Below are 13865 nucleotides of genomic sequence, written 5' to 3' on the forward strand. Positions count from 1 at the left end.
CTCAGCTAGTTCCCCTATAATAGCTAAAGTCCCAAACCTCTGCCCTCAAGGTAACAATAATCAACACACTGGCAGTATAAAGGACCTTTGTTGCCATAGGGACAAACAACCTACGTGGTTGCTCAGGTAGGGGACCATGCTGCAAACCGCTGTGTCGTTATTCTTTCTATGCAACATAATAGGGATGTAACAATATGGAAATAATTTGACATGTTGATTATAGTGACCAAATGATGACGCTGGTGGAGTGTTTGGACCCAGATGCAGACGGGGAAATGATGGGATGTGATGAAATAAAAGTGTTTGTATTGTAACACAAGGGAGCTGAAGGTGAAATAGAGGCTCAGAGCTCAGGTTGATGGATGTGATGTGGCGCTGATTCTCTGACGGGAGCTACTGTACGATGACCGCGATGGGATGATAAGTTGCAGGTGTGCGAGGGTGCCCCGGAGAACAGGTGGAGCAGAGTTTTTAGTTTAGTTTAAAGGGATAGTAGCATTTTTTTTAAAGTGGGGTTGTATGATCTACAAATAGCCCCTAAGTACTTTAATTGCAGTAGAAGACTCTCTGCACTCCTCCCGTTAGCAACGCCAGCCCATAGCCCTGCCCAGAGATTTACAACATACAGTGTTGTGAACAGACCCAAAGAAACTAAAAGAGGTTTTACCTGGAAAAAAAATACACAGTTCCATTGTTCACTATAATATAATTTTTTCCAGCCCCTCAAAGTGCAGGAAAAACGCCGTTTTTATTTGGACCTAACCAACTGCTGATCGGCGGGCGCTAACCCTGGGCGGAGGGATACGTGAGTTGGTTAGCTCCAAATAAAAACTGCATTTTTCCTGCACTTTGAAGGGCTGGAAAAAATTATATTATAGCGAACAATGGAACTGTGTATTTTTTTCAGGTAAAATCTCTTTTTCTTTGGGTCTGTTCACAACACTGTATGTTGTAAATCTCTGGGCAGGGCTATGGGCTGGCGTTGCTAACGGGAGGAGTGCAGAGAGTCTTCTACTGCAATTAAAGTACAAGCTATTTGTAGATCATACAACCCCACCTCCACACACAAAAAATGCTACTATCCCTTTAATAAGTTTATTTGTATCAGGGACAATGTACAAAATAACATTAGCCTTGAAATGAGAAGAGATGCCTTGTACCGGATTTAGCTTACTAGCCACTTTCCATCCGTAGTCCCTGGGCAGGTGAATAAGAACAATAGAAAGGTAAGAATTATCAATTTACATAGCGTTCTAAACATCCATACACATGTGCATAATACACCATCTCACACATCACAAACACTCGAGACATATTTCATATCAGAAAGAAACATATACAGTTATTAAAATACTTCACACTTTGCCAAGGTTAAGAATAATTTAGGCTCATGATTAATGCTGACATGACTGATTTCTTAGGATCCGTTGTTTGACTTCCCGGGAAAAAACATTTAAGTCTGTACAAAGTTTCAGATTAGTTGGAAGATTGTTCCACGATTTGACAGATTTAAAAGAAAAAGGCAGATTGGTGGCAAAAAGGATGGTGGCAGTTAGATGGAAGCCACCACATACAGTAGTCTATCTATACCACAGTGGATCCAGTCGCTGGTGGAAATACTGGCTATGGAGCTGTCAGTGGCCAGAGTAAGTAAGTCTAGTGGAAAGGCCATTCAAATCAGGAAAGATGCTCTACAATTAGTTAAGACCATATTGTAGATGCATATGTCTTTCCCTTTTTCTTTTCTTTTTTTTCTTGCAGCAGAGGAGGGTCACGTGGAGGTGGGAAGGAACTGAGGGGAAGGGGAAGGGTTGGAGGGCTTTATTTTTACTTTCTATCTTTCTCTCTTCTTCTTCTTTCTATTATATTCTGGGTAGGGGTTTTGGGTGGGGGTGGGTTGTTTATATTATGTTTTGTGTCTTTGTTTTTTGTTTGTTTTTTCTTGGGGGGGTGGGTGAGGGGGTGGGTGAGGTAGGGGAGATCAAGATTTAGAAGAATGATGTGGTTGTTGTTTTTTCTTTTTGTTTGTTTATTTGTTTGTTTTGTTTGCTTGTCTGTTTATTTGTATGTCTGTTTGTTGGCAATTGTGGATGTTTCCTATGGGATGTTTTATTACCAAAAGGAAGAAAACAAAAGAGAGAAAGTCTACAGTTGCATGTTGGGTGTGATCACTGCACATCTCTGGGTCTATAACACCTTTGTTTTATTTGTCTCTACTTTGATGGGCGTTGGTCTGAGAGAGAGACGGACTTAGGCCTGTCTCTGCCTGTTCTGTATGTGTGTGTGTATGTATGATATGGATTTTATTTACTGTAATAATAAAAAAAAAGTAAAAAAAAAAAAAGAAAAGAAAAAGGCAGATTGAGCAAAGGCAGAGCTACGCTTAGGAATATTACAATCTCCACAGAGCGTCCAACAGGGACAGATTATGCAACTAAAGCGGGGGACAGGGGGACAATAGCAGGGCATAAGGAAAAACACAGGGTGAAAAAAGCAGATTCCAACACAGAGACATGGCATCATCCTCTGTGCAGAGTGTCTTCTCCTTCATCTTCAGCTCTCCTCTCCTCCTCCTCCTCCTCCTCCTCGGCTGCTTAATGAACACGCGGTGACTGGACATGAAGTGAGTGGCTGACTCACCGTCCTGGCTCACATGTTCTCTGTGAATAGCCTGGCTGGAGGGAGTTTGATCTCTCACGTCACATCAGAGCGGTGTTTCAGCACACTGTCAGGAGGTTTCTTTTATCTCTACTTCAGCAAGAAGCTCCTCTTACTCATCCTCTTCCTCCTCTTCCTCTCTCTCTTACACGTGTCTCTGCAAAGGTGAAGTCTCTGAGAGTGAAGACATTCAGCCTGAACGGAAACATTACACTACTGAGATCAGAGTTTTGGAGTTTTTTGTACATGACTAAGACGAGATCAGTGTTTTCAATTGTGTTATTGAATGAAATAGTTACGGTTTCTGTTCTCTAGAACAATGGTTGTCAAAGTGCGGCCCGGGGACCCACAGGGGTCTTGAAATTTTACCAATTTTTTCTAGAATTGTTAAACTTTTTTTTTTTGGGGGGGGGGGGGGGATTTTACCAGTTTCCTCTAGAATTATTTTAAAACATTTTCAAGAAATTTTACTCACTTTTTGAGGAATGTTTACTACTTTGTACTAGAATTGTTTTTGAAAAATTTTACCACTTTTTTTCAAGGAATTTTTTAACTTTTTTTTTTTTTTTTTTTTTTTTTAAATCTTACCACTCTCTTCTAGATTTTTTTTAATTATTTTTTTTACTTTTATTGGGGATAATTTTTACCACTTTTTTCTAGAAATGTTTAAACATTCTTGGAGAAATTGTACCACTTTTTTCCAGAAATGTATCTATATTATATACTGTATATATATCAATATTTCCACAAATCCACGTCCTAATTGGCCCTAATTTGAACGTATACATTGACTAAAAAAGTAATGGTTTTCAGTCTCAGAACAAATATTTGTCTATTTCTGTTGTTTGCTTTGAAATTTTGGTCAAGTCTGTGTCAATTTAGGGGTCCTTGATGTAAAAAAGTTTGAGAACCACCGGTCTAGAATCATGAATCCTCCAGTGTCCAAAAAGCAAAATAAGAATGTGAAGGATTTCCTGTAGGCAGGCAGGGCTCGTTCTGTTATAATCAGACACACAGCTGAAGGTCTATGCAGAGAACATTTACATTGACATTCCTGACAGGCTGCTGTCACACAGCAGCAGGCGTTTAGACAATAGTGGTGCATTTCCTCTGTGTGTTCATCAAAGCTGAAAAAGCCTCTGCAGGTTTTTCTCTGAATATTTGCACGTTTCAAGTTTGTTTCCTTTGCTGTACACGCCGTTCTTCTGTCTTTTCTACAAATGAATGTTCCCTCTTGTGACAAAATGACTGATTAATTGGACGTTTTGTCTTCTCTCCCTTCCTTTTGTCCCCATTCTTTAATCCTTCCCCGACATCTCTCATCTCTTTTCATCCTTCCACCAACACTTCACTTCCTTCCTTCCTTCCGTCCTCATTTCCTCCTCCCTCTTCCTCCTCAGCGATGTCGTCGGACGCCTCCACCAACCCTCTCCTCCAGCAGCAGCCCCCCCCTCAGCCGGCTGCTCCCCTCCTCCCCGGCTCCTCCGCTCCTCCTGTCGAGCACGTCTCCAGTGTCGGCCCGGTCCCGGGCGCTCCCGCCGTCGCAGCCGCCGCCGCCGAGGAGGTCCAGGGAGGGGGGGGGCGCACCATCCCCACGGCCTGCGTACGGCCCAGCCACCCGCTGAGAAGCTTCACCAACCCACTGCTGCCACCGCCCATGAGCACCATCGACCCCAAGGTCTACACCTCCATGTTGCCACAGTCCAGTGAGTAGAGTTTGTCACTCCTTTTTAAATGTGCAAGTGATTTTAACACTGTCATCAGTGTTTCTCTATGGTTTGTTCTATACCAGGGGTCGGCAACCTTTAGCATTAAAAGAGCCGTTTGGGCCCTTTACCACCATATCAAAACCCACTCGGAGCCACAACACCCCCCCCTCGCGTTGCTACAGCGTCGCTTTGGGTTGTGAGCACGCATGGCGCACATCCTACATTGAAAGTAATCTGTGATCTGTGCACACTAAAGACGCTACATCTGAACGGCCCCCCATGCACAGACACACATGCTTTAACCAAGGAGGAGATAAGCGGAGAAATTGTAGGGTCAGCTGCAGCAGTCTCTTTCATTAATAAGGGCAGCCCCCAAAAATGCCAGTTTATATAATGTCGATTTCAGCCGTCATTCCTTGATTTCCGTGACGTAGGCTACAGCAGCTGTCGACCTGAATATGAGACTCGGTTCAAGGTCCGATATAGAAATATATATTTTCAAAATAATAGCTCATCAAATAATTTCTCTCACCTGGTTAATGTGATTACTGCCTCTGAACTTCACTGCACGGGTTCTAAGACGTCACTTTGATTTTCACCATTGCAAGCTCTCATCTGTGAGACGTGAGCAATGTTTACTTTATGGTGGAAGTCTTATTTTAGTAAAACATGAGCACCTCAATCTCCAAAGAAATAACTATTACAATGAACAAGTGAATGGCCATTATTTAGCTTATCTTTTTTTTTTAAATTCTCCCCAAAATGAGCTCGTCCTCTAAACCACGAGAGCCACACAGGAGCCACAGCAGAGTGACGAAAGAGCCACAGGTTGCCGAGCCGACCTCTGTTCTATACCATGAAACAACAACACACAGGAACACTGTGCCTCTCTTCACTGTGCAATGTCACAAACTGACATGAATGTTCTTGTTGTTCTGTGACATCACTTTTTTTTTCAGGTCATATAATATGTAGGGGTGCAACTAATGATTATTTTTCCAATTAGTCACGATCATTTTGGCAGCATCTGTTTGACTTCATATTCTAAGAGCAAATTAAAAACACATTTGAATTGTAATTGTAATGAAACATAAATGAATGAAATAATACAACATAAAAGACCTCAGCAGCAGTGAGTGTGTCAAGAAAACCCCTTGTTACTGCAAAATGTGGACTAGCTGGTAGTCTTGGCAGACTGGTGTCCAGCGGCTGTAGTTTATAATAATCCACTCGACGTCGATGTAAAGTTGGAAAAAAACAAAAACCTTTATTCCACAAGTGTCACAAAATATCCACAGAACTGGCTTTTGTTTAGTGAAAACTAAACCAGACAGGTCACAGCATGAAAACCAAGTGTCTCCACAGCTAAAATAAATAAAATAGCCTATTCTAGACAGAAAAAATGAACAAATGATCAAATTCAATAAAAACATACTTATCCATAACAATTAGGTGATTATTTCAGAACACAAAAGCTACACTACAAAATGTAAATATTAGAATAATATAAGGAGAAATGAGCGTACTCTTGCCTTATACACACTGTGTAGCAAATTGTAACACAACAAAACACAACATGACATAATATAATAAAGACTAAAGGTATTAGCATCCTGGCTGAGAGCATCACAGTCCAGATAGATCCTGTTGCCAGATCTGTATTTAAGTGACTAAGAAACCTCCTGACCTCGTTTGTCCTCTTTTCAATGCACTTTGATTTAGCAAATTGCTTCTTATTGACCACGTTTGTACGGTGGCCCAGAGGGGTCAACACAATACAAAAGCCATGATTCAAACGCATAACAGGAAAGTTGCAACACAAATGCAAATGAGGCCTGAGTGGAAGTGAAGCTGTAATGAAGGTGAGCAGCGATGTGTTGATGTTATTGTTGCTGCAGGACTATAATTACAGCTGAATGGGTGGACGACTGTGACCATTCATCTTTCTACTGTACATGCTTGTTCAGCTGTATATGTGCACTTTGCTCTAAACAGGATGCCTGCTGGGTAATACAAACGCCATTAAATTTGCCGTTTAATGCCCTGATTCCTTGATATGGTTCTGTTATGTAGGTCATTTTTCATAACTACACCGGTGACACATTTTCAGTTTATTTCAGTTTCCTGAGTTGTTTTTCCTATGTATGATTATCTGTGTTTGAATTAATTTTATGGCTTAAAGGGATACGCCAACTTTTTTTTTCGTGTCTTGGCTCACTCCCGAGTCGATGAAAAGCAGATAGACACCATCCTTTCGACTGTGCGTGCAGTAACAAGATACGGGCAGAGCTGGCGCACCGCTAACTAGCTTAGCTCAAACGCTGGAAGTGTATAGGTAGTGTTAGCCTGCCTCCACCTAAAGTCATCGGAGAAACTCTTCAGCAACTCTGAACGGAAACCCGGCGGGCCAATTTTGGTCTCTGAGCTGACAAAACTCTCCGGTAAGGCATCTTGAGCGGTCAAATGCCGCTAACGGGACGAGATCGGTCAAAACGGAGGGTTCAAGCAAAGACGCTTTATTTTGGTTCAAGCTAGCAACATCGAGGGTAGGTTAGCTTCCTATTTCAAAGTAAAAGCACAAATTCTATGGTTTTCTGTATGTAAAGGGCAACAGAAGTGCATTGGTCACAACGGCTAGCTTGAGTAACCGAACACAATTGTAAACAGCTGGTATTTAGACAAATTAACGACACACTGCTGATCTAAACGGCTACTTTCTCGCCTAAAAATGTTTTAAATGTCGATAAAGTGATATATTTACAGAGTTTAGAGCTAAAATGAAATCAGCTTCTGACTGCTGATTTCGGCTGGGGTAGGAGGCAGGCTAACACTACCTATACACTTCCAGTGTTTGAGCTAAGCTAATTAGCGGTGCGCCAGCTCTGCCCGTATCTCCCTTGTTACTGCACGCACAGTCAAAAGGATGTTGTCTATCTGCTGGTCATGGACTCGGGAGTGAGGCAAGACATGAAAAAAAATGTTGGTGTATCCCTTTAAACTGTCTCAGTGTGGTAAAATTGTGTGGTGTTGGTATGAGATGGTACAACCTGTTCTGCCATAGAGAATGCTTAACATTTATTTGAATTAATTGTCTAAAAAAAAAGAATGATTTAAGTGACGGTGACCTCCGAGGACAAAAAAACTTGTTTACCACGACTGGGGGTATTTTAGGAGGATGGAGCGATGAAGTGAAGATCTAAACCATTTTACCACGTCTGCTCTTTCCTCCTCCTCCTTTCCTTCCGCCGCTTCTTTATGAACGCGAAGCTGGCTGGATTTTCCTTTCGGGCTGTCGTACAAACATGGCACAAGATGGCGACACTCTCTAAAGTAAAAAGAATAATTATAAGGCTACGAAAACCAAACAAATTTTATTTTATAGTGATAAGAGTTAATTTGCAAAAGCAGATAAGTGCCATTTTGAAAAAGATGAGCTGATGCTTTTGAATTATTATTTGCATAGTGTTGTTTTCAATAAAGCTTTATTTTTTTGAGCTACATCTGTTTTATTACGTCTCATCTACTTGGTCAAAGCCACTCAACTTTGGTTTGACTGATATCACTTGGTGTAAATAATAATTAAAATTTGTTTTGAAAAACGGAGTTATCTGCTTTTGCAAATTAACTCTTATATATTCATCAGATTTTGCCAATCAACCTTGACAATTTTACACACTGGACCTTTAATATGGTTTAAAAGCTCAAACTAGTTGGTGCGCTCCATCAGTCTGTTGTTTCATGGGAGGGGGGACTAGGTCTGCCTCACATGTTGACAGAAACAACATGTTTGGTTTCAGTCTGTCAGTGATGCTCCGTTCACCACCACTGAGTCTTTGTTTGAGCTGGATTCTCTCCGTTTTGTTTAATATTTTATTCAAGGAGGCTAAATACACTAGCCTCAGGCTGCTTTGCACTGTGTTTATCTATACTGTGTGTGTGTGTGTGTGTTTGTGAGTGTGTTTCTGAAGAAGCGTAGCTGTAACTGGCCTTGACATTAGCCAGAGGGTTGGACCGAACTCCCCCTGTTCTCTCTCTCTTTATGTTACCTGTGTCTCTGCCTACTCTCTCTCCACCTCTCCGTTCCTCTCTCTCTCATGACATCTGACCAGACCCCCCCCCCCATCTCTCTCTCTCTCCACCCTCTTTAATTGTCTCTCGTCTTTTTTTAGCCTCCCTCCGAGGCTCTAACGCTTCACACTGAAATATCTCCACACACATCAGCCAGTCTGCTTCATATGAGCACATGGTGTCTAGACAATAAAACCTCACCACTCTGTTGAGCCCCGGACTTTGTTTTTTTTTCAGCACCAGCATTAAGTTGAAATGTCAAACTTTTCATTATTTTAGATCTGTTCAAATAACGGAGGCTGATTCTAAACCTGTCCTCCACATCGCACAGAAATAAAATGGCAACAACAAAGCAGGGGCCGGATTCACCAATATGTTCTTAAGAAAGATCGTAAGAAATGTCTTAAGAAGAAAATTAAGAAGTTCATAAGAAAGTTCTTAAGTGCAATTCCTCAATATTTTGTACTGTCTTAAGAACAGTAATTTATTACGAATTTCTTATTTTTCCTACTTAAGAAAATACGTCACTACATTGCATTGCATTGCATGCACCATCCATCCATCAATCAATCAATCAATCAATCAATCAATCAATCAATCAATCAATCAATCAATCAATCAATCAATCAATCAATCGTCTAAACTTGTCTAAAATGTGTTGAAAAAGGTGATTTTTAGAGGCTTACCTATTCACCATAGGGATTTTAAGACAGGTCAAGGTTGTCTTAAAGTTAAGAAAAAAGTACAGAACAAATTTGAGAACTTTGATTTCAAGAATACCATTTGTTCTTAAGTTTTTTCTTAAGAAGAAACTTAAGAACAAAGTTGAGAAAATACTTAAGAACTTTTTTGGAGAATATGACTTCTTCTCTTTTTTCTTCTTAAGACAGAAGTTAAGAAAAAAATAACACTTAAGAAGATTTTTTTTTCTTAAGAACGTTTTGTGAATCTGGCCCCAGGTTTTCTCACTTCCTGCTGTGACGAGCTCTATAGGCGACGATGAGGTCGTACTGTACTGTAGATAATATACTTTCACATCACATGGTCAGGTCAGAGACACACACAGTCACATGTTTGCTAACACAGAGCAGACAGCTGTAGAAAGCAGTGGAAGTGTCTAACCCTTGAGCAGAAAACTTGACCCCAACATCTGGATGAGGGTGTGTCATGGTGAAGGTTGTTAGTCCAGACTAGTTCTTGAGGGATCAGGGGCTGTGTTTATCAAGCTTCTCAGAATTACTCCTAAAAACACTGCTGAGAGTTGATTTATGAGTAAAATATTCTTGGCTGAAAGCTGCACGTAAAAGTTAGTTATCAATCTTTTAGTGAAGTGTAGGAGGTTCAGTCTCAGAGCCGAGTTTTATAGCAGTACTATATGCCGTAAACAGAAATTAATGAACTAGTTCAGTTCATAGTTCATAATTCAACATTTTGAACGAAGTTTCAGCTCCAAAACTGAACTAGTTCATAATTATTTTTTCTTTTCCAATATGTTGCTACAAGCAATTATTTTTCAAAATGATTGCCTCAGCCCATATCGAACCACAGACAGCTATTATTTTAGCAGTTTTAACCAGTATTAGTTACTTTCCCCAAAAAGTAACTGAGTTACAATGTGATTGAAATAATTACCAGGAAAAGTTACTGTTGCGTTAGCCTACTATTTTATAAAATTCTCAAATATGTCAAATGACTTAGACTTCCCTCTCTAACCCCGTTTATCTTTTACCAACCAACTGGGTCAGTATTCCTCCACACAGACAGGCTCTGTGATGCGCTGTATCACTCCGCTGATCCAAACAGCTGATAGGTGTTGCCAGATTGGCTGTTTTTTTCCCGCTACATATTAACACCTGTTTATATTGTGTTTTAGCTGGTTTTTGCCCCGAAGGCTCGATCTGGCAAACTCCTGAACGAAGTCATACTTTAAGGGCGTATTCACACCAGGCTCGTTTGGTCCGCTTGAAACGGACTTTTCCTCTGGTGTGGACTTTTTGGGGAGGTGTGAATACAAACTACCGGACTCTGGTGCGGATCAAACAAGTGAACCGAGACCACCTCTGCAGCTGGGACTCGGTTCACTTGTTTGGTCCGCACCAGAGTCCCAAACGAACCCTGGTGCGGTTCGCGTCCGGTGTGAATGCAAACCGAACCTTTCCCAAACCAAATGCAAAATCCAAGCGCCTTTTTGGATTCAACAGGCTTCCGTTGTTAGAAAACGTGGAAATGATCAACAATGAGCCGTGGGTCAACATGGAGCACAGATAGACACGCTGCCTCCTGGATAGGCTATCTGGTCAGTGGAAAACATTTATCAGATGCTGGAGAGGACGCACGCGTCACCGTTAAGGATGCACATTCTTAATATTTTTTAACTGATAACAGAAAGTCGTTATCTGATTAATAACCGTTAACAGAAGTAAATGTGACTAGGCTTATGCCGATCGACAACGCGGCATCCTGAGAGAATGATTATGTTTTTTTCTGTGCCGTCCTTTTTTCTTTTTTTTAGCGCACCATCCTTCAGACGCACATGCAGACTTGTGTGTGTTTGTTGTCTGACCATCCTTCACGGGGACGGCTGCATAACGGCCACATAGCCTCCAAGTGATGAATAGGCACAGGACAGGTGCAACTGGAAAAAGGCAGCAAGAAACACATTCATGACCTCCATTGTGTAGCTACTTTTCGTGGAAGATCACGCTGATCATTTTTATCCAATGACTGAGCGACTGTGGGACACACGTGCTTTTGTTTACAAAGTTGATCCTCTTGTGAAGAAATGCAATGTGAATACAAACCGCACCAAGTAAAAAAAAGACCAGAATGCATTCACAATAACGTTCATCAAGCGTTCAGTTCACGTTCGCCCAAAATATGAACGAGTTCATGAACGATGGTTCAGGCTCAACACTGCAGACTGATCCTTTCTTCTCTTGTCATCCACACCTCCACCACTCCATCCACCTCGTACTCGACTGTCTCTGAGTGACGAGAGCTGCTGCTAATGCTGTTCAGTGTTTAGAGTTTTATTTCTCAGTGATCACCGTCCTCTTCGTATTTAGTTTCTTTCTAGACAGAAACCCAGAGGGAACGCTGTTTACCCTCTTCCCCTCTGAACCTGTCTTTCTTCCCCTCATCAGTCTGTTTCAGATCTGTCCTCCTCCTCCTCCTCCTCCTCCTCCTCCTCCTCCTCCTCCTCCTCCTCCTCCTCCTCCTCTTCCTCTCCCTCTGTGCTTCATCCTGTCATTCCTCCTCTGATCACCTGCAGCAGCGTCAACACTACACTCTGCCTACAGTCCATGTCATCTCAGGACTCTGTGTGTGTGTGTGTGTGTGTGTTTCTGAAGTATTTGTAGTGTGTGATGCTTTCTGGGAGGTGTTTTGCCTCGGTGTGTGTGTGTATGTGTGTGTGTGGATGGGGGTGTATATAGTTCCATTATGGTTGTGTTTACACGCCCAGGTGGCCTCTGATTAACATTGATTTTCAGCTCCTGCAAACCTATTGCTCAGACATAGCGAGCCTGAAGCAACAATCGCCTCAACTTCCAAAGACCCCCCACTCAGCCTGTGACCCCCCCGCCTCCAACACACACACACACACACTCACACACACACACACACACACACTGCTCGTCTCCATCACAGGCCCCCAGAGCTGAGCTCCATCCCCCTTCATCTCTCTATCAAGCCGGGGAAAAACCGCCTTGTGAGCGATGGCGTTTGATGTTCATTGTTTGTCTTGTTTGTGTGTCTATCCGGGCCTGAGTGACTCCCCCTGTGAGAGGAATGAGATGTTCTCATTGTTTAATTGGAGTGTTGTAGAGAGAGAGAGAGAGAGCCCTGTGTGGGCACAGGGAAGGTTGAGATGTGAGTTTGTGCGATGGAGAGAAAATTGCAGATGACAGAGGTTTAGATGACAGAGTCAACTCTTCATCTGGAACATCCAGGTCCTGCTCCTCAAGTTCCTGGATTCTGTTTTTGCCAAAATAACAAGGGAACTTGTTAATTGGACGTAATAAGTTAGCCTACGCGACTTTTACAATAGACTACAGGGATTTTAAAACACGATGAGAGTTTTTGCTTCTTTTTAAAGGAGACATATGAAAATATCACTCTTTGAAGGCTCTTTAACATATATTTAGGTGTGTGTCTTGCCTTCCGGCCCCCAAAATGTCAGAATTAACAAAAGAAAATCTGTAATTTGCAGACTCCTTAGGTTGAAATCCATCCCTTTACAAGCTAAAAATAGTCTGCACATTTGCACCTTTAATTAGAATATGCTCCTGAATATTTTACAAGCTGTTCCTTCCATTTTCATACAATGATGTCATTAGTTTTCACATTTGCATATTACCACCCCTACCTGTGAGTACAGGTACAGTAGAAGGGGCGGGGCAAGCAGTGGTTCATTTGCATTTAAAGGGACAGACACTGAAACCAGCCGTTCTGAACAGGGCTGTTTAGAGAGGATGAAAAGAGCTGTGATGTTTGATCCTTGAGGGATTTTGATCAAAGCATGTTAAAGACATGTCTTTAAGACACCTGGGAACTATTTTAATTTGTGGAAAACAGGCAGAATATGTCTCCTTTAAAGCAGATATCAGCTTCACGGCCGTTTCGGCTAATGCTGCGTTCAAGGCAGGCTTTTGAAACCGTAAGTTACAGCTTCAAGTCACAACTACGACTTGGTAGCGTTCCAGGTAACCCGTAGCTCGTGTTTTTACCATCCTGTTGTCTGTGAAAGTTCCCTATAACGGCCACTCGTAACTTCCGACCCGTGAACTCGTACCAGATCGAACTGGTATGACTTCACAGGAAGGAAAAACACAAAGTACGAGTTTCTTTGAACGCACCATGAGTTAGCAGCCCCCGCCCTTGTCAGGCATCAATTGGTCCTCGTGCTACGTCACCACATTCACGCGCATCCCTTGGCTGCACACACAGCCCTTCATGCCGTTCTCTCTCCTCATTGGATAACACTTGTATCCCACAAGGAAAATTTTCTCCTCGGGTTACAGCAGAGCAGAGTGACGGAGAGACTCGTGTTTAGGCTGAAATACTTCATGTAAGTGATTGCTGACGGAAAATAGGACTATTTAGGACTTATATTAACAAAAACATTCCACTGATATCTGCTTTAAAGTAGAAGTAAGTGATCCGGTGGTTTTGGCTAACTTCCTGTCAGCCGATGGAGTTAGCAGTCCCCGCCCTCATCCCCACGTCACCACATTCACGCGCATCCCTTGGCTGCACACACAGTGAGGACTGCCCCTTTATGCCGTTCTCTCTCCTCATTGGATAAAGGTTGTAGGATACAAGGAAAGTTTTCTCCTCGGCTTACAGCAGAGCAGAGTGACTGACAGACCCGTGTTTCAGACTAAACACTCTATAGAAGTGATTGCTGTCGGAAGATAGAACTATTTAAGA

The 13865-nt window shown here is 42.1% G+C and overlaps 1 protein-coding gene across 1 annotated transcript in view; it reads left to right on the forward strand.

Annotated features, from left to right (window-relative positions):
- dcc (DCC netrin 1 receptor) overlaps positions 1-13865 on the forward strand; it is a gene marked incomplete at both ends in the record, with an annotated part of 386320 nt that overhangs the window by 337843 nt on the left and 34612 nt on the right. The window contains one exon of the mRNA XM_083983745.1: positions 4059-4364. Within this exon, the coding sequence (XP_083839871.1) occupies positions 4059-4364 (306 nt within the window). The remainder of the gene's footprint in view (positions 1-4058; positions 4365-13865) is intronic.

Source organism: Trachurus trachurus (genome assembly GCF_905171665.1).
Source record: "Trachurus trachurus genome assembly, chromosome: 12".
NCBI lineage: Eukaryota > Metazoa > Chordata > Actinopteri > Carangiformes > Carangidae > Trachurus > Trachurus trachurus.